The 26,318-nt window shown below is 42.5% G+C and overlaps 1 protein-coding gene across 1 annotated transcript in view; it reads right to left on the reverse strand.

Moving 5' to 3' along the window:
• MYZAP (myocardial zonula adherens protein) overlaps positions 1-25,833 on the reverse strand; it is a 49,313-nt gene extending 23,480 nt beyond the window's left edge. The window contains exons 1-9 of the mRNA XM_053365400.1: positions 25,575-25,833; positions 19,361-19,450; positions 12,368-12,526; positions 11,942-12,034; positions 10,466-10,579; positions 7,772-7,924; positions 6,839-6,964; positions 5,216-5,344; positions 687-772 (exon numbers count right to left, since the gene is read on the reverse strand). Coding sequence (XP_053221375.1) covers positions 687-772; positions 5,216-5,344; positions 6,839-6,964; positions 7,772-7,924; positions 10,466-10,579; positions 11,942-12,034; positions 12,368-12,526; positions 19,361-19,450; positions 25,575-25,658 — 1,034 coding nt within the window. The 5' untranslated portion in view covers positions 25,659-25,833. The remainder of the gene's footprint in view (positions 1-686; positions 773-5,215; positions 5,345-6,838; positions 6,965-7,771; positions 7,925-10,465; positions 10,580-11,941; positions 12,035-12,367; positions 12,527-19,360; positions 19,451-25,574) is intronic.
• Positions 25,834-26,318: the final 485 nt, after the last annotated feature.

The following is a 26,318-nucleotide window of genomic DNA, read 5'->3' on the forward strand; positions in this document are numbered from 1 at the left end:
TGGTTCTCAGAAAATAGCCCACAAGGTATCAAAGAAAATCTGGATTTTTAGGGAAGAAAGAATGTACATAAATTTCTCAAAGGAAATACTAATGTTAGTGATGCTCTTCTGCTCAGTAATGAACATTCTCTAAATCAGAAGATGACCTTTAGTCGGGTCCTGTAGACAAGTGAAATGCCTGAGACATTTTAATGCCTTGAAGAAACCTTTAAGGTCTTCCACACAATGAAGACTGAAGGAACTTTTTTTTTTTTACAACTGAGAATCCATGCATGCATATCACCAGTAACAGCAGGTGGGGTGGAGCCACAAAGACACCCCACCATCAACATCACTACAGCTTACCTGGATGGCACTGGGGGATGGCAGTAAGGTCAGCGATGCACAGCAAGAGCACTGGATTTTCTTTACAACATAACCTCAATTTTGCAGTCACCCTCCTCCCCACCAGCCCTGTCCAGGTACGCTGCAGTGATGACCCCACCAGGCCAGTCACCACTGCAAATTACTATGGAAGAATTGTGCAGGGCTCCTTCTCTATAAGGAATGCAGATAGTAGCAGTATATATGGCATACTGAGAATTTTTTTTTAAAAATCTAACATTATATCATTCAAAGTTAATTATCAACTACAGTTAGGGATAGTTTATGAGCATCAAGAATCCTAGAAAGAATCAAGACCTCACCTTTGTCTGCCTGACTGACTGTGAAGGTTTGCTCCGTTAAGTTGTATTTCATATTCTATGAGTTGCTTTTGCAGTTGATGGCGTTCCTATGTGGGAAAAAACATTTTTATATATTTCTGTCTTTTAACATATAATAAATCAACTACAGTATACAAAACACTTTTCATTGGAATGTACACACTGCTCATAGAGATCCAAACACTCCTGAGCCTAGTTCTTAGTGCTTGTGCTTTACCTTTAAAGCTGTAAATGGTTGGCACAGGGCAGGTGGGGCTTTCAGCAGCACAGTAGAGACAACACAGATAAGGCTTCAGTTGGTGCTAAGGGCTGGTAGAGACAACAGCTAGTAGAACTACCATAGCAAGACCCTGGGAGCTCTCCAAGATCCTGCAAGTGCTCTGGGCGCCTTAGACTCCTGTCATGGCCTTTTGACAGGACACCATCAAGCTTCCCCCAACAGCCCCAAATTCTCACAGAACAGGAAACCTTTACGAATGGCTACTTTTCATCCAGCCCTTCCAAATTGATGAAAACCACCAGAAAAGGTTGTTCTAGTTTCAACACTGTTACTTCTACCTCCTACTTGGGTTGCCCAGTCATTCATGCCTTCTTTCCCTCTGCACTAAACACTGTACCTGGATACAGGTAGTTGCTTGGCCTCAAAATTCATATTGAAGAATGAGACCTGGTCTACATATGCATCAGAATGAGGTGATAAGAGTGGATTGTACCATTCCAGACTACAAGTGGGGGATATAATTTTTGAATAAACCCTTACATAAACACCTCCCAGCACTGCCACCTTATCCTCACCTCAGGGCCAAATTAGAAATGGAACCAAAATAGAGCCCAGGAGGAAAAGGTATCCATACACTTAGAGAGCCTTTGAGATCTTTGAATGAATTGATGTACCGTATTTTTTGCTCTATGACTCACTTTTTCCCTCCTAAAAAGTAAGGCGAAATGTGTGTGCATCTTATGGAGCGAATGCAGGCTGCGCAGCTATCCCAGAAGCCAGAACAGCAAGAGGGACCGCTGCTTTCGCTGCGCAGCGATCCCTTATGTTGTTCTGGCTTCTGAGATTCAGAATATTTTTTTTCTTGTTGTCCTCCTCCAAAAACTAGGTGCGTCTTGTGGTCTGGTGTGTCTTATAGAGCGAAAAATATGGTATTTCGTTCTGACCAGAGTGCAAACATATACAATATAACAGAGAGCATACAGATAATAATAGATTAATACACGATAAATAATTCAGATACAAAACAGCTAAAAGATTTAAGTTAAAACCTTAACCACTAATTTAAAACATATTAAGACACTGGCCGTTAGATTCATTCAAAGCTTATCCCCTTAATTTTATAGCAGCAGCACAGAATTTAGCCACTTTTAAGGTAATCTCTGGTTCCCTGTCCTCTACTAAGTATTTTAAGTAGCAATCATCAGTTCTGCTTGCGGTTTGCTGCATGATTGGAGTGATAAACATAGAACGTACAGTATAGCCTTCTAATAATGACAGTGTAGTAGGGCATGAGTAGCAGTTTTGACTTCCTTCAAACCATATAGGCATATTTGCTCTGAATATGGTTTGCCTTCAAATGTGCCCTGCAGTAATGCAGATGGAAGGACATTGAATCTGGCAAGGGCAAAAGTCTTCTTCATTCCCTCTTTGAGTTGTTATTATGTCATAATTTTCAAAAACTGCACACTGCCAATGCACATTAATGGATCAGGTATATAGGGATATGTTACCAGCATAAGGTGGGTGTTTCCCCCTCTCAGCTATGTGAACACTAATCTTCTCTTCTACGGAAGAAAATTCCTATGCTCATATTAATTGCCACTGTGGTGTTCCAATATTAATTAAATCCTTTGCTTGATGAGTCGTCGTCTTCCCCCGCATCTAATTGGAATTGTAAACTAGTCTTCCAACAGCAAAGAAGTCAGTGTTTCGGAATGTGATCCTCAGCAACAACTTCAGGCTACAACCCCCCAGCTTTGAGTGGATTGTACAATACATCAATGAAAATGGATGAATTGCACTGACCATGAGGACCTTCTTCATCTTCCTCCACCATCAGAGATGCAGCAGCTGACCACAAAGGAAAGGAACTTTTCCACTGTGGACTCTGGACTGTGCAATTATCTCCTTAGAGAGGCATGTCCTCCGCCATCATTGCCTGCTTTTAGATAGGCAGTGAAAAGTGTACTTTCTAGAGAGTTTTTTTTTTAGAATTGTTGCCTCCTTGAAAGATATTAGCTTGTGGCAATTTGTTCATTTTGATATTGGCCTGGTTTGCACATAATGCTAACTCAAACCATGGTAACTCAAACCAAATGCTAGCTCAAACCAAGCCCCACTGCACTATATATAAGGGTCTGGTGACTTCTGTTTCAGTGTATCTGATGAAGTGTGCATGCACACAAAAGCTCATACCAAGAACAAACTTAGTTGGTCTCTAAGGTGCTACTGGACAAATTTTTTTATATAGTTTGACTGTGTCAGACCAACACGGCTACCTACCTGAATCTAGAACCATGTTTTAGAATGAACAAGCAAACGTGTGGGCTCCTGGAAAGGAAATTGCAGCTGCTTTGCTGCTTCCCAGTTATGTTGTGGTGCTATGACATGGCTTGAATGAGCATGTCCTCCAAAACTGAGCTCATGATTGAGACAGCTCTAGCCAACCAGGAGTTGTAACCAAGGCTTTCCTATGGTTTACTAATCATGGTTTGCCTAGAGAGCTAAACCACAAGCTTGGGTTTAAGCAATACATTAAGGCAGACCACAACTTAGTGCACCACCAAAACAACTGGGGAGCAACAAAGTGGCTGCAATCCTGTCTCTGCGTGGCCACACCTTTTGTCATTCATGCTAAGGCATAGTTTGGCTTAGCAGCATGCATGAACGCTTTATCTTATCTATTATAAGTATGTACAAAAAGGTGTGTGTCTGAATCAATAAATTAAACTAAACTTTCAAAAATATGGTCACGTATGGGAATGTGCAAGTCTTGTAAAGTAAATAGTTTTGGCATTTGGAGGATCACTAAAATAAAATGTTTAGATGTGTGAGAAGATAGGTCTACTTCATAGATTTTCTAGCTTACATTAAATTCAAAATAAAATCTTGTCAAATCACATTGAGATATAGCCATCGTCTCAAAACTAGCATGACATTCACCCGGGGCAAAGTCCATGAAAAGAAAAGGGCAGGGCAGGAGACGCAAGGAAGCAAGAGGAAATCTGCCACAGCTTGTTCAACAGCAGTACTATGAATGTCACAAGAGGTATGTGGGCAGCAGGCTTAGAATCATAGATCATAGAATCATAGAGTTGGAATAGACCACAAGGGCCATCGAGTCCAACCCCCTGCCAAGCAGGAAACACCATCAGAGCACTCCTGACATATGGTTGTCAAGCCTCTGCTTAAAGACCTCCAAAGAAGGAGACTCCACCACACTCCTTGGCAGCAAATTCCACTGTCGAACAGCTCTTACTGTCAGGAAGTTCTTCCTAATGTTTAGGTGGAATCTTCTTTCCTGCAGTTTGGATCCATTGCTCCGTGTCCGCTTCTCTGGAGCAGCAGAAAACAACCTTTCTCCCTCCTCTATGTGACATCCTTTTATATATTTGAACATGGCTATCATATCACCCCTTAGCCTCCTCTTCTCCAGGCTAAACATGCCCAGCTCCCTTAGCCGTTCCTCATAAGGCATCGTTTCCAGGCCTTTGACCATTTTGGTTGCCCTCCTTGCTCCAGTCACTTGTAAAAACATATTCAATGCTTGGCTGTGATTTTCAACAAACAAACTCAATATTGAGCCAGTTGCCCTGTGGCTGCAGAAGTAAAAGGAAGGGCACCCTAACCCCTGTGATGGGCAACCTATGGCTCTGCAGAGGTTCTTGGACTCCAGCTTCTTTAATCTCTCACCATTAGCCATGCAGGCTCGCTGCAGCTGATGGGAGCTCAGAGTCCAACAGCATCTGGAGGGCTACAGAACTTTCCTCCCCCTACTCTACCCTCTGCCATTGACTTGGAGGACTATGGGCCACGGGAAAGCTATGCCTCCTCTTGCTCTCTTAAGAAAATTGCCACAGAAAGAGGAAGTCTGGTCTAGACTCAGACAAAGGGCAGGGAATGAGTAGATGTAGGAAGACTGCTTCTTCCGCTCTCTGCCACAAAGGAACTGTGTCAATTGCCCTATGACAGCCATTGGAAGAAGAAAGTTGACACTAAAGGGCCTCAGCATTGGGGGTGGTATTAATGTGCTGCAAGTTGCTTTGGATAACATTTAATCAAATAGTGGTATATACAACTATATTTACTTATTTTTAAAAAAATTATCTGTGCACACAGAAATAGATGATAAGTGTAAAAACAACTGTCCCCAATTGCTATTTTATATATGAAATACTCTCTGCACCACAACAACTGAGGAAACTTAAACCATCTGTGTATTTTTGTAAAATGGATGAAGCAAGCACACAGACAATTTACTGTATTGAGGAATTTTAGTGTACACACTTACATCTTCCATGCGCAAAATAAACTGATCCAGCTCGCCAATTCTTTGGTCTTTTTCTTGTAAACTCATCTCGGTAAGTCTCATCTTCTTATTTGCATCTTCAATGGCTGTAAGTAGTCTATTTGTTTCAGACTGTGAAGAAAAGGTTAAAATAGGCAGGATCAGCAATACACTGTATAAGCGGGGTAATGTCCTAAAGCAATGTTCTATCAGGAATATATCTCTGCTTCCAATTCTCTTGTCAGCCTCATCCCCACTCTGAAAATCTTCTCTCCCAGATCCGGGAGAAAGATTGGAGCACAGGAAGCTGCTCTATCCTGACTCAGGCCATTGGTTCACATAGTTCAGCACTGCCTATTCTGATAGTAGCTCTCCAGGGTTTCCAGCAAGAGTCTTGCCCAGCCCTACCTGGAGATGCCAGGGATTGAACCTGGGAGCCTTCTGCATGCAAAGCAGGAGCACCTTCACTGGTCTACAACTCTTCCCCAGAAGGGCAGTAAGCATCAGCTACCAGAGGCCATTTTGCAGTCACAGTCCCCCATGATCCCCAGAAAATCCAACTATGTGAAAAGCTATAGCTACAACAAACACACCCACTTTGTTCCTTCTGACTCTAGACCTACAGGTATTGAAAGCTTAATGACAGTAAGCATTTTGGAAATAACATTATTAACTTACTTTTTCTTAGCAAAGTCAAACAAATGATCTTAAAAGTAACCTATTATAACCCAATCTTGTACATGTTTATATGGAAGTAGAGATGAAGGAGAAATTAAAATCAGTTCACACATTTAAAGCCAAATCTATCAAATTTGCATGTTCCCAGACAATATGAAAACCAAAATGCAGACATCGTTCAAAATTTGCACATCCAAATTTTGTGATATAGTTCTCCAAATAACCAACATTTACAATAAGGCAGTGGAAAGTGTGCATAAAAATGAATATAGTAGTGAAATATTCATTATATTAGGAGAAATTGCTTGCAAAAATATGTACATTAGTCAAACGACATACAAAAATATGTTTATTAGGAGAAATTCACACTAAAAACTGAAACAATTTCATGTGGGCTTTTTAATGGCAAACTGCTGCAAAAATGTTGAGAATTGGTTTTAAGATTGGAAAAATGAGAAACTGAGAGAACCAATATTAACAAATCCTTCCATCCCTATTTGGACACAAGTTCTGCTGAGTCAAATGGAATTAAATTCCAAGTAAATGTGCACAAGACTAAAGGCATTTCAATTTTCTTCCTCTGAAATATTTAGGTTTATTTTTTTCCTTTTTATTGATTTTACAACATATCCTCACACCACAGTGTACACTGGAAGATGACTTGGCTTCCTGCTACTACACTAGTTGGTAAACTAGTCTGTACACATCACGTACATGTTCAGTTGAAATCAAAACAAAACAAAAACTATAAAACAAAGCATGTGTCCATCACTCAGCCTTGCAGCAACCCATCAAAACCATTTCCTCTTTACAAGTGGATGGACTAGGCACAGCTACGCAGCAAGAGGCCTGCTGAAACTCACAGCCTGGGGTTTCCATGTTCTGTTTAGTGTAAGACTCTCCCACCACCACAATAATACACAAGACAGGAAAAAGCTTCCCACGTACTATTAGAGTTTCTTTCTCAAGTTTATGTTTTTGTTCTTCTTCTCGTAGCTTCTCTTCATATTGACTGTATAGTTTTCTGGTCATCTCTCTCATTACTTCTGCATTTGCTTCCTGTGAACATTCTACCTATTAAAAAAATGAGGACATTTCTCACACCCAAATGAAACAGGTAAGACAGAAAGCGAAAGGAATATATTGGCAGAAGAAAATCAGATGCCATAAAGCAGAAGCTCAAGAAGTTGTCCTAAGACATATTATGCCTGAAGCTGAAAATCCAAACCCCCTCCACCCCCCAGCCTTTCAACTGAGGTTGGTTGGCCATCCATCATGGATGCTTTACTTGAAATCCTGCACTGCAGGAGATTGGACTAGATGACCCTCAGGGTCCCTTCCAAATCTATGATTCTATGATCCAACCTGGGACACAATCCTGAAACCACCAGAGAGTTGCCTGGCACAGGCCTCTTTCAAATTAAAGGGACCTATGCAGGAACACAGCTCCTGGTCACTTCAATGGGACTGGCACCATATATATATTACATTTTACCTTACTTTTCGGCAGAAAAAAGGCTCCCAGACCAGCTTACAAATACCAAGACTATATATACTAGGCTTTCACTCTCCGCTTTCTCAGCCTACACAGCTGTTCCCCATCATAACAGAAAACAGAGTTGCAACTAAAATTCATGAACACTACCAACAAAAACAAGGGGCAGGAGAATAGGCAAGTTTTGAGGTAAACACATCCTGAATCCTGTGTCAATAAATGAGTAATGATATAACATTCCACAGATACTGCCTTTCCAACCAGTCACTGTTTTGAAAAGATTATCACGTTCCTCAGGCTGGGAGGCACTGCAATTTCCTTTTCCAGGCGTCGTCAGCAGTAGGATCCTCCACCACCAACCCATGCATTGTATTGCCTCAGCTTACCTTGAGTTTGAGCACCTCGTTTTCAACTCTGGCAGTTTCCAGCTGTTTCTGCTTTTCCTTCAGTTTTTCCATAGACTGTTCATGTGTTTGTTTCAGATTTTTTATTTGGTCTCGTATAACTGTATTCTCCAAAGTAACATCAACTAAAGTTTTCTGTGAATATAATTTTTAAAATACAAAATTAATTCAGTTGTTGAAAAACTGGGGAATCTTGAAAAAGGCATTTTTTAGTGGCTGGGGAAACTCAGCCAATATTATTATTATTATTATTATTATTATTATTATTATTATTATTATTATTATTAAAAGCTTCCTGTTTTTTTCTCCCAGCATTCCCTCCCCACCCCCCGTTACTCCTTTGAGAGGGATGCAAGGACCAGACTTTCTGAGTGCTCCTACCAAGCAATACATATTGAACAAACTTTAAGATCAGACTTACCAAGTTTGTGCTGTACAAGAGACCCACAAATACAACAGATTATTTGTAGGACCCAGTTCTATGTAAGATTTCTGAGAGCATGGGTGGAGAACCTTCAGCCTCTCCACTTGGCCGGCAAAACCATTTTGGCCAAGCCATACCCCTCTGACCTAGGCTTGATGTCATATATAACGTCAGGTTTGAGGCAAGTGAAGCCCTGGCTCAGCCTAAAGGTGTTTGCAAGCACCACACACCAGCAGGGCTGGGCGATATCTGGTTTTCAATCTCATAATATATCACCAGCTAAACATGATGTTGTAGTGATATATCACAATGTCTGGAAAGAAGGAAGAATGAGGAGATAAGGCAGGGAAGGGAAAAGCAAGCAGCCAGCGTTAATTCCTGGATGTGAACTTCAAAGCGGTTTGAACTGGCTCAGTAGGCAGCCCTTCGTAGGCAGCACAGGTGATCAGTGACACTGTTCACAGGTTCTGCCACTTCATGGCGAGGTTAGGCAGGTAGAATGTAACTGTCGGGGTGCTGCAAGGTGCCATACATGCCAAGTAGCCACAGGGCACTGCTGGCCTCCTGGGGCACCAGCCTCCCTGAAACCGAGGCCATTCGCGGCACAGCCTCTCCCCAAAGCCAGTCCAGGGCTGCTGCCAGCTCTGGCTCATATTGATGGCCCCTCCAGAGCGTTGGCTCATGCCGTGCAAGGCGCCAGAAGCAGCTCCATTCTGCCTTAGTGCTAAGGTGCGGTTCCTGGCTGCAGCAATCACAGCCACCAGCACATGCCAAGAACACAGCTTCAGAGGCAAGGAAGAGAAGCCACGGATGCTTTCCGTGTGCTCTTACCACTGCAGGCAAGCAGGTGGGTGAGGGAGTGAGCACACGCAAGAGGTGGGCGCAGGTACAGCTGCCACCCCCAGACCCACTCAAGTATCTTGGGAGGGACCTTCAGCAAAACACTGGTGACACCCAGGAGCGAAAGGCACGGTGCTGGCATTCACAATTTATTGCTAGGTCAGAAATTCCATAATTGTTACCGCAATAGAGACTTCAAACTGGTTTTGTGCAATGTATTGATAAATCGCCTAGCCCTACCTACCAGTTTGGAACACTCCTTACAAAGCACTCCTCAAGACTTGAAGAGTGCTTTGATAGGGGCCTTGCATGCTGTGCATTTGCCCTCATGGTTTGGTTTCAAACCCTCTCAATAAAAAGGGTTCTCTGATGTCATTTTGATATCAGGTGATTAAAAGGTGTGTGGTCCCTATCCACTTGTCAAACTTTGCCCACAGAAAGTGGGGGAATCCAATAAACTTTCTCTACCCCTGCCCTAGAATTACTAGTGAATAGGGAATGGTGATGGAGAGGAGAATCTTCTGGTGCAAATCCATCCAAAAATAAACCAAGAAGCATTGTAGATTACTGTGAAATAACAGACTACCAAGCATGAAATGCTGGCTTTAAGACCAAAACACAATACATTACAACACAATACATTACAACACAATACAACACAATACTTTAATACAGTGGGCTCACCACTTACACGAGGGTTAGGCTCCCGGGGTCAACATGCAAAGGCAATATTGTACAAAGTCAGGAACCCCTTAAACTGCCTCCCTGGGAGGCAGAGCACTGCTTACTGGGCTCTGGAAAAGCTTCCAGAGCACTCTGGGACACTCCCAAAGTCCTCAAGCAGCCCAGGCTCAGAGGTGCGAGGGAGGTTCCCAAAGCCCTCGCGCCTCCTTACCAAAGCCTGATAAATGAGGTGGAAAGCTGCTCACCAGGCTCTAGGAAGGAGGCACATGGGCTTTGAGAGCTTCCCAGGACCCTCCTGCAACCTTCCCAGATCCCTGTAAGCAAGGAAAAGCCATTGGGAGTGCAAGTGGGTGGAGAAATAAATAAATGGATAGCAGCGAACATCGAGTTTCCCCTGCTCTTCATTTATTTATTTATCCCCCACCCTCACACCCACACATAAGGTTGCAGTAGCATAAGTAAAGCAAACTTAAGTTGTGGGCCCACTGCATTTTATATTAATTTATCTTGCAGAAAATGATGTAAGCACTTAACTCTAAAATGTAAGTTATGTGCTTTAATTCACAATGCTTTTCTACCACTGGATATTTAAACGAACAGAGTCCTAGCTCTAAATGTTTAACTAATTGTCATTTTGGCCTACCGATGCTTTATACAACTGACGTAAGAGTAGTGATGTTTGCCAACATAATCATGTATCTATGGTGACCATACTATCAGCAATTTACCTGCAACTCAATTGAGGCTGAGGTCAACGAGTTATTCATTTCACTGAAGCTATTCAGAGCTGCAGAGTGCACTTCTATGTGATTGTCCAATGATTCTTGTTGAGCACTTGATACCTGAAGAAATATAAGCAAGATTTCCCCCTTAACTTAAGATAGCAGCAACTGCAAGCTTACCAGTTGTTTTGTATTAAGGTTACCTGTTTATACAATGTGTTTTACAGGCATCTATGGAAATACATGTGCTCCATCATTACTTGTCACAGTTCACACTTTTGCAAGGGCAAGTAAAGTTGTGTTCTATGCTTGGCAATGAAATATGTCCTGGCTGCCGTTAAGAGTCCACTAAAGCTGTCCCAATGCACCTTCCTCAAAAGAAGTGCCAAAGGCATGAATCATCTTTGACTTTGTGGTTCCTGCAGAGTAGTACCCCATGTTGTATGGCAAAAGACACTTGAAACTTGAAAGCTTCAGAAATGATGTGTAATAATTCATTAGTGTGTGGCTGTCCTAGAGGTCACATTCAAACAATATTTGCACTTAATACTGCTCTCTGTATTGCGCCCCTAATATCTATTTTTATAATATTCCTGTAAAAATGCCCCACAATTTACAGATGTTAAAATATTGATCACAAGGTGCATTAAGCACCTGACCCAGAATATCTTCAGGGCAAAATACAAAATGGCACTATACTGACATTGCAGCCAGATATATACTAGCATAGATGTATAGAGAGAGACTAGATAAGGAATCCAGGTGGCCTGTGCTTAATGCTTTGAAGGGAAAAAACGACAAATCCAAGACAAGAGTGAATGTAGAGATCTGCTTCACTGAAACAGAAGGGAGGATAGTGCATACAGCAGCAAAATCTGAGAGAGGGATACAGCACACTGACCAGCATGCGTAATTTTGATCACAAAAACACACCACCAGAAAACGCCACAGTAATACAAACAATGCCAAGTAAGATGAAAGATCTAGACTTGCCAACATCCAATGAGAGCCATGTCTAGATGAAATGTGCATGGACTGGGGGCACTCCTCCATAAATATGTGAATTATTCCACAAAAAGTTTACTAACCAGTGGCAGCTAGGCCAGCAGGGTGTACTTTGGAGACATATGCAGGACAGAGAACCAGAGAAACACAGACAGATTTTAAAGGGTGGATTAACCAGGGAGGACAAAGAAAATGGAAGCGTGAAAGCACCCTATAGCATGTATTTCCACGCTAAGCTAAAAAGAGTGAAGGAGCTACATTAGGCAGAGACACACTGGTTGTGGAAGTAGTCCTTGCTTCTGACTTATTCATGTTTTATAAATGTAACCATCTTTGAGCATCAGACCAATGCTGTATCCAATGTTGATGGGAATAAAATATTCTTATTCATTCCACCTAAACAGCATCAACGTACTGAGAATTCAGTAATTATTAAGCTTATCAATTTTGCCATCTTTAAAGTACATGAGTACTTACTGCCAGTTCATTTGTAAGCTCTTGGATTTTGCGTTTCATTTCATCATATTCGCCATACATTTTCTTTCTTACTTTTTCCAATGTTAATCTCACCTAAGAAAATAAAATATATAAATCAAAATATTGAATCTTGCTTCCAGTTCTGTGTAGATTATCATTTCCACAGCCCAAACATATTGATCTATTTATAATGATAACCAGTGCTTTTTTTCGGGGGGGAAGCAGGGGAGATGCATACCCCTAAACATTTTGTGAATCTAAGTTTGGTCTCATTGAGGGGCAGTATTTCAATATGAGTAGGAAAATGAGAGTACCCCTAAAAAATTTTTTTAGAAAAAAGCACTAGTGATAACCAACTAAATCCAATATAACAAATCCTATTTTTATTTTTAATGAACAGCATCCTGTACAGAAAATTCAACTCACATCTCTTATATATTTCATTTCTTCTTTCAGCTGTTGAGTTGACCATCCATAAACCACCATTTCTTTGTTATGATTATCATCAGATCTACGCACCACACCATACACCACACCGTGCGATAAGTTCCCTGCAGACAATCCATTGGGAACCTGGTAGAGTTGCTATATAAAAATAAACAAACTTGTGTTACAGTCACTCTGAATTTCAAAATATTTTAACAAATCTGGAGCAGCTAACAATTCCCAAATACTGGATGCGTTCCTTCACCATTGTGAACTCAATTAAGAATAGTTATGTGTATATTTTCAAGTAAGTGCTTTTAGAATTCTATTTTTAGGGTTCCAAAAATCCCATGGAAAATAGAGATGGCGACTACAAAGGTCAATTAAGCTTGGTACTGATCATCTATCTAAATAACCAGTAACTTCTTGCAGCCCTTGCGCTAAATGGTTCACATCCACAGAGGCATTTTAAAACCAATTTAAGTATATAGCCTAAAGTGTCAAATAATTACATAAAGTCACGTTGTAATACATGTGTATGACCAGACTGCCTCAGAATTCTGACTCATCAATAAAAATACACTGTTTTGTTTTGAAAGGAGGGGGAGCAAGCATATGCAATTTGAAATGGGTGTGTCGCCACACTGAAAAACAGTTTTTCATTTCCTGGGTTAAATATTTCCTTTGTTGCTTTGGTATCAACCACTCCCCTACCCTCATTATTCATATTGAAACATTCAAGAATTATTTCTGTGAAATACCAAAGAGCAAAGTAGTTTGAACTGGGAACAACTGTTTTAGAAGTATGTACTTTTCCAAGGACTTGAAGACTGCACACAGAACAACAAGTTCTGGCAGAATTCTAAGTGCCACATTCTCCCCACATGCACAAAATGGGGGGGGGATGCTCTATATTAGTACAGTGGTACATTGGTTTAAAGGGACACGGATGGCGCTGTGGGTTAAACCACAGAGCCTAGCACTTGCCGATCAGAAGGTGGGCAGTTCGAATCCCCGCGACGGGGTGAGCTCCTGCCAACCTAGCAGTTTGAAAGCACGTCAAAGTGCAAGTAGATAAATAGGTACCACTCCGGCGGGAAGGTAAACAGCGTTTCCATGCGCCGCTCTGGTTCGCCAGAAGCGGCTTAGTCATGCTGGCCACATGACCCGGAAGCTGTACGCCGGCTCCCTCGGCCAAAAAAGCGAGATGAGCACCGCAACCCCAGAGTCAGCCACAACTGGACCTAATGGTCAGGGGTCCCTTTACCTTTACCTTAATCCGTTCTTAAACCAAAGCATTCTTAAACCAAGGTGTGCTTTCCCATAGCAGTGGGGGACTCAATTTACAAATGGAACACACTCAACAGGAAGCAAAACATGTTCTTATTCCAAAGCAAAGTTCACAAACCAAAATACCTACTTCCGGGTTTCCAGCGTTCTTAATCCAAGTTGTTCATAAACTAAGCTGTTCTTAAACCAAGGTACCACTGTACTGTCATGAAGAGTGTTCACCTTTTACAGTCGTACCTCGGAAGTCGAACAGAATCCATTCCAGAAGTTCGTTCGACTTCCAAAACGTTTGGAAACCAAAGCGCGGCTTCTGATTGGCTGCAGGAAGCTCCTTCCACTCTGCAGTTTTAATCTGAAATCTTAGGTGCAGTACTGCACTCAGAGATCAGAAACTGCTCACGCTAATGAAATTCCCTGTTGCAAAATGCAACTAGAACAATGGGAGTTTTGAACGCTGACAGGGAGTAACAAACAGGGGGAAATCTGTCAGGAAATAACTTCCAAGGATGTGTGTGCTAAATCAAACACAGGCATATTTCTTGCACAGCACACCTTAGAAATCATACTTTTCCATGTCGAAACCCTAGGTTTTGCAAAAGTCCAGTAGACTGCCATTTATCCTGCTTAAAGCTGCAATCCTTATACGCAATAACCTTGGAGTAAGTCATTGAACTCAAAGGTAGTACCCCTTTGAGGGGTGCCCATTGCTTGCACAATGACATTCAGTTTCCCCCCCCCCTCCCCATGGCCCCTATATCTGTTCTGGGGATTATTCCAACCCTCCAGAGGGGATCTGGAGAGGTGGGGGGAACATGAAGAGGAGAGGAAGGGGAAGTGCCATTGTGCAAGAAAATCAATGTGCTACCAGATCTATCTACTTGGATTCTGCCCAATGGGACTTACTATTGAGTAGACATGTATAAGATTGTACTACAGGTCCCTTCTCTTTCCAAAGAAGTTGGTGAAAACTGAGGATATTCAGCCCAGCACAATGGCTACCTCACTACAATCCTGACTTCAGATCATTTCTAAGTTGAATAGCACTGGCCTTAGCACTAAGATCCCATGGGAACTCTGCTGTTTACTTCCCTCCATTGTGAAATGTGCCTGTTTATTCCTATTCTGCCCTTCCTGTTCTTCCAACATCTGCCATTTCTTCTCTTCTCTCCCCTCCCCACATTTTGTTTACCATCTAGACTGATTAAGAGTTCTGGAAAACTTGAAACTTGTAAACTTTTCTGTAACGTTTTGATTGATTTAATAAAGGTATTGCCCAAATGTGGATTTGTGAGTTTTTCCTATGGACCAACGTTGATCCCTTCCTCTTTTGTATATTTTAAACTAGTTACTGATCCCTCGGAAGACTTTCACTGCTGCCCTGAGTGCTGAATGTTTGACAGTCACCTGGTTCACACGTAATGCTAACCCATGGTTTGTTAAGCCAAAATGTGGTTAGTTTTAACATTAACAAAATGTGGTTTGTTTCCAAACCCAACAGCATTCCTTAACCATGGCTTGTTTGTCCACCTCATCCCAGACACTCACCAACTTACAAAAGCATGAGACATCAGTAGCTGGAAAACCAGGCAGATGGCCTTCTTGGTAGTGGCACCCTCCCTTCAGATGTCAAGGAGATAAAGAATTAAACAACTTTTAGAAGACATCTGAAGGTAGCCCTGTTTCAGGAGGTTTTTAACACTTGATGTTTTATGTTTTTAGATATGCTCTAAGCCACCCAGAATGGCTGGGGAAACCCAAGCCAGATGGATGGGGTGTTGTTGTTGTTGTTGAAACAAACCAATTTGCCTATGAAATGACTTATAGGTTATTGAATAAACCATGGCTAAAAGAAACCATGGTTTATATGCAAATACAGCCAGTAGTCCATAAGGGCCATTGTGAAAGCTTTCCAACTATGCCCATTAGCTTACATCTACATTTTAAAAATCATGCTGGCCCTGAGCCAAAGAAGCGGGAAAGGAAGACCCACATCCAAAGTTAACATTTTTCTTTATCACTCTTATAGACACAATGCCACATCACAAACAGAGTTTTCAGATACCTACAAATATAAAGGCAGCTGAGCTGCAGCTTGGAAAAATAAGCAAAAGCCTTGTTCTATGCTTACAATCACTGACATACAAAAAACTAATCAATGGAAGAGAGTTAGCTTTCAAGCCACAAGCTTTGAAAAATACTGTTCAAAATGAGGCATATAAGCTTTAGAACATTTGTGAACATGTACTTGGCAATAACTGAAACAGGTTTTAGAGGAAGCTTCCCAGCCTTGCCTTATTAAAAAACTAAATTCTTCAAGAGCAGATATTAAGCAGAGCAAAGGCATATCTTTTTATGCGCTAGTAACTGCCACTGCACTTTCTTTAGCAATGTCACACTAAGCATACATAAAACAATGGTATCTTTCTCTGCCCTTTTTGCTACCTCTCTACTGCTTTTCTCCCAGAAACAGAAATTAGTGTCCTGTCCCGTCCCCAACCCATGAAATGGAACAAAACTGCCCCCCTTTCCTTCCTTAGCACTCTGCTACTCAAAGCATTCTTATTCATTTTATATTTAGACCACCCTTTATTAAAAATCACAATTTTCTTCCAGCTTAGCAGCATCCCCAGAAATGAGTTATTAATTAACAAGATTTTCAATTCATTTTTTTAAGAACCATGCTCTACAAAGTGCCTCACAACACATATAAAATATAAAGACACATTCAAATATTGGGGAGAAGACCAGTGAGAATATTCCTAGATGCAACTGAGCACAAAAAGGTAAGACAAGGGCAGGGGCAAGTTTCACCCAGGTTAAAGATCCAGCTTGGCGCATGTGCACGAACAAACACACACACCACACACACTTGCATACACACAGATACAGGCTCGGAGCCTCAATCACGCCGTTATGGAGGCTTCACCTGGGGCAAAAAATATGGCTAGCCTCCCCTCCCCCAGCTATGGCTCTGCCTCCCACACATTCCATTTCATGTTAAAAGCAAACAACACATAAACCCTTCATATGTTCACAGGCCAGACTAGTGGATAACAATGTTGCTGCCTCATCACATTTAGCTTGGCCTATGTGGCTTTTTAGTAACTTCTTGCCCATGGCAAATAAGAATTGGTGACAAGCATAGAGCGCGGGTGGCGCTGTGGGTAAAAGCCTCAGCGCCTAGGGCTTGCCAATCGAAAGGTCGGCGGTTTGAATCCCCGCGGCGGGGTGCGCTCCCGCTGCTTGGTCCCAGCGCCTGCCAACCTAGCAGTTCGAAAGCACCCCCAGGTGCAAGTAGATAAATAGGGACCGCTTACTGGCGAGAAGGTAAATGGCGTTTCCGTGTGCTGCGCTGGCTCGCCAAATGCAGCTTGTCACGCTGGCCATGTGACCCGGAAGTGTCTCCGGACAGTGCTGGCCCCTGGCCTCTTAAGTGAGATGGGCGCACAACCCCAGAGTCTGTCAAGACTGGCCCGTACGGGCAGGGGTACCTTTACCTTTACCTTTATAGAGAAAGAAAGCTGGTTCTTTTTTGTCCTGGCTGTTGTTGTGACACATTTACATGGACAGACAAGCTAGTCATTGTTTTATCTGAGCTAGTAGTTTCTGCGAACTTATTTGCAAGGCTGTCTTCCATCACAGACAACTCTGGCATCTCACAAAACACATTTAGTCATGAAGACAATGAGGCATGTAATGGTTAAATAAAATGTGCTGATCAGCTTACAACAGTTGTTTGGCAGGGTCATCCAGTTAGTGCCACTGAACCACCAGCCTGACACTGTGCCTCAAAAGAATGAAGCCCAGCCCCATTTCAAAACCTACCTTGGCATTTATAGAGCACAGCTATTTCCATATGGCCTCGTGAAATTGTGGGTGTGATGATAATAGAGCTATTACTAAGCTTTTAACGTTGCTTCACCTCTTTGTGAGCCTCACTTTGCAACGAAGGCCATGGGGGCAGGGAGAGAAGTGTGTCACCTGTGCCTTGCACATTCAGCACCATACCCATTTCTGCATATAAAAGTTCTTATACACAAGTTCCCACACTGGATCTATGAGTGTAGGATTAACTCTTTCCTTCATGCACCCCAGTTTCAATTACACCCCTCCAGCTACTATTTTTTTCATTGCAGGGAAATGCATACAGGTGCATATGGACACCTACATGTTTCTTCCCATGGGGCAAAGGACAGATGGAGAGGATTTAAACCAGGAAAGCACCACAAGGAATAAAAGTAGGGGTAGGAACCAAAAACCTCCCCCAGATCCAATCGGAGCTCCCACAGGAAATCCTAATTACCAAGATCCTAATTACATATTTTCTGAGTTGCAATTAGTTGTGCCCAAAAAGTCAGAAGATGCTGACTGAAAATTTATGCTACAGTATTAACACTGGTCAGGGCCCTAACTGTAAACTCTGAGGATTTACAGCTGTCAACTGGCCAACACCAGCAGAATGTGTAGCACAGCACTTATCTGACAACACAGCACTGCAGCCACATCTGAAGAAGAATCGTGGAATTCACAGCTTTTAATTAATGTTTAGAGACAACACAGATACGGGAGGGAATTTTTAAATTGCTGACTGAGCTGGGGGCACAGATTGGCTTTTCTGAGCAGTTAAGTAGATGGCTTTTATCAGAATATTGTTTATTATGATGATTTTATATTTTGCTGTAGAATGTTTTGGGATTGTTATATTTAATTTTGGATCATTGTATTTATGTATTACTATTTATAAGTGTAAATAATAATACTTCATGCTCATGTAACATACAGTGGTACCTCTGGTTACGTACTTAATTCATTCGGGAGGTCCGTTCTTAACCTGAAACTCTTCTTAACCTGAAGCACCACTTTAGCTAATGGGGCCTCCCGCTGCCGCTGTGCCACCGGAGCACGATTTCTGTTCTCATCCTGGAGCACGATTTCTGTTCTCATCCTGAAGCAAAGTTCTTAACCCGAGGTACTATTTCTGGGTTAGCGGAGTCTGTAACCTGAAGCGTATGTAACCTGAAGCGTATGTAACCCGAGGTACCACTGTATTAACATTCTGTAATATTTACAACAGTTCTATACTATAGAATCATTATCCCCACATTTCTAGTCAGGGACTGGTGCGGAGAGAACAATAGCTCTCTAAGGTCACTAGTAGATTCATGATTTAACCACATTTGAACTAGCGGTGACTCAAATCCCACTATTAAGACAGCCATAACACTTCTGAATCCTAGGTCTTAAAACCAATTACCCTCACTCCCTTGCTCTTTCATATGCCTAGAATTGCTCCCATTACACAGGTGTAAGTCTTACTTACTTCACATTCCTCCTTAAAACCCACTATTTCCATTGGCATAACCACCTAGTTCCCATGTCCTGCTGCAGCTCTGCTTCCTTTTCCTTCAGAATAAAGTTGGCCAGCTTATGCGTGCTTTTTAAAAAGAGTGAACAATGTAATATGGATATGCACTTTGGTCTTAGTTTTGCCCAAAAAGGAACGGGGGGGGGGCATGCCTTCCAATAAAACAATTGGTAATTTTGTAAAGCACCAAAATGTACTCCATTTGCAAAATCTGTGATGTGTAGTGCAGATTTCTAGAACTTTTTTTCAGTGCATGCCAACAGACTCATCTGAATTTTTTTTAGATGGATTAATATTTACAGGGTGAAGCAAACATCAGCAAAATTTCGTTAACTTACCTTTTTTGTCCTTTCAGTCTTATTTTTAATTTCCTGAGAAAGCGAGTTTTCTTCGGGGGGCAAGGTCAAGCGTAGCCGACACACGTTTGCCTAGAAGAAAGACAAAGCTCTTCTTTCAGTATATTAAAAACATTACTGTCTTTGTGAAAAGAATGAAAAGTAACTTTCTAAGGGATAGCTTGTTTACTTCAGGGAACAAGAAAAACAGACGTTTTTATAACAGAAATTATTAAATACTGTTGAAAGACAAGGGAGGGTTAAAGCAGGGCTATCTACAAGCAACAGTTTTCTCCATAAGTCAAACTCATTCAATGGCAAATGGAATTATTACTATAACAATATTCTCATGGACAACAGGTATTTGCAAATTTGTTTTAAAAATTGAATAAATTTTATTAGCTTTTATAAAGAGCGATACAAAGATAATTATCAAATACCTTTTTCTCCAAACTAAAAAGTTAATCTAAGTAAAATAAAAACATAGATCCAGAGGAAAAGAAGAGGAAAAGATGGAAAGAAAAGGAAAAAAGAAGAGAGAGAGATAGAAGGATTAAAACAGAGAAAGAGAAAAATAAAGTTAAGAAACTAACGAACTCCCCATTCTTCTTCTGTCAGCTATATATATACATTATTCAATTCATCCACTCCAATATAACACCCAGCACAACTACTTTCTATAAACTTCAGCCTTTAAATCCAAATGTCATTATTTCTTTTTCACGCAAAAAGTCTATGAGAGGCTTCCAGTCTTTAGTAAATGTTAACAATGACTTTTTTTCTGATTAAACATGTTAATTTCACCATCTCAGCTAAGTCTAATAATTTTAATAACCATTCCTCCATTGTTGGTAATGATGAGTCTTTCATCTTTTATAAATAGAGACTGAACTAGGTGGGGGGAAAGTTAATTACAGTATACCAGAGAAAATACATTAAAAATCACACAGCAGTCTTACTCCTCTGAAAAACGTAGTTTCTCACTGCTTTCACTTTGGTGAGCAAACATTTTGAAATGGTTGTCAGTATATTTTTTCAAGACACAATAAAAGGAACTGAGAACACATATTGTGATACTGTAACACATGGGTAGGCAAACTAAGGCCCGGGGGCCAGATCCAGCCCAATCGCCTTCTAAATCCAGCTTGCGGATTGTCCAGGAATCAGCGTGTTTTTGCATGAGTAGAATGTGTGCTTTTATTTAAAATGCATCTCTGGGTTATTTGTGGGTCATAGGAATTCGTTCATATATTTTTTTCAAAATATAGTCTGTCCCCCCCACCCCAAGGTCTGAGGGACAGTGGACCGGCCCCCTGCTGAAAAAGTTTGCTGACCCCTGCTGTAATATTTACATATTACATATTTACATAAAATAACACAGATAGGGGTGAAGGAACTTTTTCACACTGACAGCTAAATTCCCTTCTAGACAGCCTCCAAGGGGCAACATGCCAGTGGTGGGTGAGACCAGAAGCAAAAGCGGGAAGAGCAATGAATGGAAATTTTACCACTGTACTGTAAGTAGTTTTCACATACATTCACAAAGCTCACTCTGTCCTCCATCCAAATAAGCAAGAGGCATTTTGAGAGTTCAAGGACATATTCCAGGCAAAGACATTAAAGGGCAGTGCAAAGTAGGGCCATTGAGTGGTGTGGACTGGAGAGAGGGGCTGTGACTAAAGAGATAATGTAGAGGAGAAAGAATTGCAAGTGCCGGATTGGAAGGCCTGAAGGGCCACATTTGGCTCCTAGGTCTGAGTTTTCTTGCCCCAATATTAAGGCTTATTGGGATCAAATTTTGCTTGACATTACGTTACTGATGAGACGTGTTAACATTCCACTATTTTTATTAAAATTGAACCTATGAGTGTTGCTTTGCTACATGAATAGAGATAGCAAGTGTTCCAAAACATAATAATGGCTTTGTAATAGCAAGTGTTATCAGCTGATCTCAGTTTTCTGTCCCCTACAGCATACAAAGAATGTGCATCCTGGAATGATAACAGCCTACACTATCAAATTAGTGGAAAAACTATTTAGAGGAGGATGACTGTTTTAACAGCCCTTTCATTAGATCTACCAGTGTTTTAACACAGCATTAAAGAGTCAAGATCTTAATCTGGTTTATGAAACATTTCAGAAATAATTTACATAGTTTTAGTTAATGTTTCAAAGTGATAATTGCCAGTATCCAAGATAGCAGCAACATCATCCTTGTTACCTCATTCCTTTCGGGCCTTTTCATTCATTAAGCAGCAGCAAACCTGGGTTTATTTCTGGAAGCACACTTCACAAAGAGCTACAACCAAGCCTAGATTCCTGAGTGTGCAAACACATGATACACTTTTATGCCAACACAAGTTTTATCCCTCTAGTTCCTGCTTGTTTCCACTTCAAACTTCTTAGGTACACACTTAAAAAAACCCATAATGTATGAATAACAACATTCTTGGTGAAGGACCCAAGCTCTTAGTAGCTAAATCTAATGCCTCTATGCTGACCATTCTCTGTTAATGTCAATCTTACAACCAACTTCTCTTCAGACTCAGGAAAATACTGTACGTATTTTGGACCACACTAAAAATAATAAACTGATGCTTCAACAAAACAAATGTGTTGTACCTGGCACACATCATAAGCAAACATTCTCAAGCATACAGGTACAAATTAAATCCAATCAGGTTTAAAAATGTGCTGTGAACCCAACACTTCTGCATTTCTAGTCACATTAAGTCAGGGGCGGGGGGCGGGGGGGGGAATAGGATTGCAGCTGTGGTCAGGTTACCTTGATATGAATCCAGAAGTATGGATGCATAATGGAGGAATGAGTAACTCTGGAGAAAATTTACAGTAGTCAAAGTACTTTTAACTAACAATTTATTTTACATTTGCTTTACTGAACAGGCGCATTTTGGGTAACTTCTCTCAGAAGGCTAAAGGCAGCCCTCCAAATTCTTTGACCAAGACAGTAAAAGAGACACGCAGATTAAGGTATGTGTGGTGGAATTTATCACTGCAAGATGGGTCACTGGTTTAGGCTATGTTCACATTTGGCCTTAAAATGCAGCAAAGTTGTTCCCCCTTGCTGCATTTCAAGTTGTATTTTTACTTGCAGAACACACCATTACCTGTTTTGTTACTTACACACACACCAAACTCCTATTCAGTAAAGCCATAATCTGTGCATGTGCTGTCATCTGCGCATGTGCAATGGATATCTAAAATGTACACACCTCATCTTAACAGGAGTTTACATTTTCAAATCAGATGGAAGTTAGTTTGAGGGAAAATGTATCAAACAGCAATATTTCTCAACAAACTATATGAAGCCTATGCATTGTGACTAATGTCATACATACTCAGATTCAAACATTAGCATTGGGAGCGCACTGGAGCCAGAGAAAGCAGTCATGTGTTCACAGCCTTAGACAACTTGAAAATGGGCTTAGACAATTACATAAAGGAAAGCTCAATCAATGGCTACTAGTGACACTGGGTTCATGCCTTTCAGGGTGGAACTAAAAATGTAACTACAGTACACAGATCCTTTTCATTATTACTTTTTAAATCAATTCTTCCACCAAAGGGCCTAAGATGGAGAGCACATGTTATCTTCACACCAGTCCTCTGAGATAGGTAAAAGTGAGAAAGCACACAACTGGCCCAAGGGCACCCAGTGAGCTTCATCATTAAACAGGGATTCCAGCATAGGTCTCCCCTACCAAAGTCCAGCACATAATCCACTACAACACAGATTAATAAAATATTTGCATGGCACCAGGATGGTCCAACCACATCAGCTGCTCAAAGCAACACTTTGGAATAGCACAGAATCAGACTCTCGAATCCAAACATCTTCAGTGATGCTGCAATAGATCCTGGATTGCAGCCACTTAGCAGGTTTCTCAAGCCAACTCACATGCATTCATGTATACTTCCTTAGATATATGCTGACCTTTGAGGTTAATCCTCTTCAATGATACACCCATGCCAACCATAGTAAATTACTTTCTCTACAAACACATAGTTTACACCTTCTACATTTTAGGGGAGGTTGCCAACAAGCCAAAATTTTACAGGAATGGCCATTATTTTGTTTCTTTGCCAGAATAAATGTAGAGAGAGAATGCAAAATTCTGAGTTTGACTCATTGTTATTTCTTTAAAATGGTACCTTTCGGAAGAAGGCAGAGCAGTCTGCACATGCTCAGAAACTGACATGCTGGATGAGACCATGGTGAATCCAGCCGTCTTGTCCAGCATCCTGCTTCCTACAACAGCCAACCTGATGCCTCAAGAAAACCCACCAGCGCAGCATGAAGACAACAATGCTCCCCCACTGTTGCTCCCTTGTATTTGGTAATCAGTAGTAGACTGCTTCAAGTTTGGAGGCTCCAAATGGTCATCCATCTATTATTAATTTACAAAGCCCTAAACAACTTAGGTCCAGGTTACCTCAGGGATCACCTGCACCCTTATATCCCAGCTCGATCATTGAGATCACCTACAGGAGCATCGTTGTCAACGCTCAGTTGACAAGAGAAATCAAGCCTTTGGTGTCACAGGCCCAACCCTGTGGAACACTCTATGAGATTCAGCAGACACCTTCTGTGCCAACTTCTAAACACCTACTGAAAACTTTTCTATTCCCCCAGGCCTACACAAACAGTTAAGAATGCCTCTCTCCGCAATGGCTAATTGATCTCTGTTTTTAACATTTTAATATGGTTTTTATTGTACGGTTTTGTTTTACTGCTGTAAACCACTTTGGGCTTTGGTTTGGTTTTTCACATAGTGGTATATAAATATTTCTATAAAATAAATAAATAAGGCATTTCCTCCTAGGCCTCTGTGAATTTGTCAAATTGCCCTTCAAAGCCATCTGAGCCACAGACCATCAGCACACCTTGTGACAGCGTCCTGCTTTGTATGTCATATAAAATATAGTTTAAAACAAGCTATAGACCGTTTAATGTGAAACAGCAGAGTTCTGGGGCCAGAAGTCCTAAGACGCTCCTCCCACTGCTCAAGCCTGGAAACAAAAAGAAGCCAGAGTCTGGTTTGTGCCATCTGAGGCAAGGCGTGTCTTGAAAGAGAGGGGGAAACTTATCTGTATCCACTTTCTCCACAAAAGGCATAACATATTATACACCAATATCCATATTTCCATCTTAAAGCTGTTGTGAGGGACCAATACATTCTACTACTTCTTTTCTTTTTTTGAAAGTAACTATATTATGATGCAGGATAATTCAATCCATAGAGCATGAGACGCTTAATCTCAGACTTGTGGGTTCTAGCCCCACGTGGGGCAAAATATTCCTGTGTTTCAGGGGGTTGGACTAGAAGATGACCCCTGTGGTCCCTGGCGCTGCAGTCTAAACCACTGAACCTCTTGGGCCGGCCGATCGGAAAGTCAACAGTTCGAATCTGTACGATGGCGGTGAGCTCCCCACTGCTCTGCCCCAGCTTCTGCCAACCTAGCAGTTCAAAAGCACACAAGTGCAAGTAGAAAAATAGGTACCACTGTGGCAGGAAGGTAAACAGTATTTCCATGCACTCTGGCACTCGTCACAGTGTCCCGTTGCACCAGAAGCGGTTTAGTCGTGCTGGCCACATTACCCGGAAAGCTGTCTGCGGACAAACACCGGCTCCCTCAGCCCAAAAGAGAGATGAGCGCCGCACCTCATAATCGCCTTTCACTGGACTTAACCATTTACCTTTTACCTTACCATACCATTCTATGATTCTAGGGTAAAGCAAGATTATCCCTTCTATGGAGCAAGGGCATCTTGGCGCAGGTAAGGGGTACAGAACAAAACCACCTTGGCCTGCCCTTCCTCAACCTGCAGCCCTCCAGATGTTGCTGGACCCCAGCACCCCATGAGCCATGCTGGGTGGGGCTGATGGGCGTTGGAGTCCAGCAACCCCTAGAGGGCAGGGGCCCTGCCTTCAAGGCACCCAAGCCCAAAACAGTGTAAGGAAGGCATCCCATTTCCCCCGAGGTTTCGCCTCGATTTTCTTCCCGCCTTTTTTCACCCCGAGGGAACTCGCTTCGCGCATGCGCCTCCTGTTCCTGAGGTAAGTTGCGCCCCTGCCTCCGACACCTCGCAGAGACCCGCTTTGGGGTCGCCGTCTCTGCGCCCGAGGGTGCTCCCTTTACCGCCGTGCGCTGTTTCGTTGCCCCGTCCCGGCTGCCCACAAGCGAAGCCGCTCACCTTTCTCTGAGCAGGGCCGCCCTGGCCGTCGGGCTTCTTCGGCGTGGTGGTGGTGAGGGTCAAGCCCGAGCTGTAGCGCAACATCTCGGCCGCCTTGGAGTTGTGCCTCGCTCCGCTCCTCTCTCCGCCGCCGCACACGCCCCGCGCCGCCTCCCTCCCGCAATGGCCACGGGCCACTGACAGCCTCCTCCTGACCCGGCGGGCGGGGCGGGCAGCCGCCCGGCCCGGCCAGCCTCTTCCCCGCCTCCAGCCCGCCCGCCCGCCTGCTCGGACGCCCGGACGGACGGAGCGGAGTGAGGAGGCGCGCTGGCTCAGGCGGCCGAAGGGCCCCCGAGGGAAGGAGAGGCGAGTCGACGGCGCCTCAAAGCGGCTCCCGAAGGAAATCCTTCCTGCGAGGCGGAGGCGCCTCAGGCCTCCTGCGGACACGGGGACAGAGGGGGGTGATCAGTCGGCTATTGGGTTCGATAAATCGGTTTTTCAACTTTTCATTCCACTTAAAACGGCGTCTCGCTCTTCATGACAAACGTAGAGCTCTGGGGGAAAAACCAGAAGTGGGATTCCTCGGTGAGATTCCAGAAAAACCCGAGGGCCTTCTGGCGGTTCCCTCATTTCGAGAAGTGAGCTTACAGGGGACCAGGCAGAGGGCCTTCTCGGTAGTGGCGCCCACCCTGTGGAACATTCTCCCACCAGATGTGAAGGAAATAAGCAGCTATTCTATCTTTAAAAGACATCCCCTGTTCAGGG

This window comes from Podarcis raffonei, chromosome 14, assembly GCF_027172205.1.
Source record: "Podarcis raffonei isolate rPodRaf1 chromosome 14, rPodRaf1.pri, whole genome shotgun sequence".
Lineage (NCBI taxonomy): Eukaryota > Metazoa > Chordata > Lepidosauria > Squamata > Lacertidae > Podarcis > Podarcis raffonei.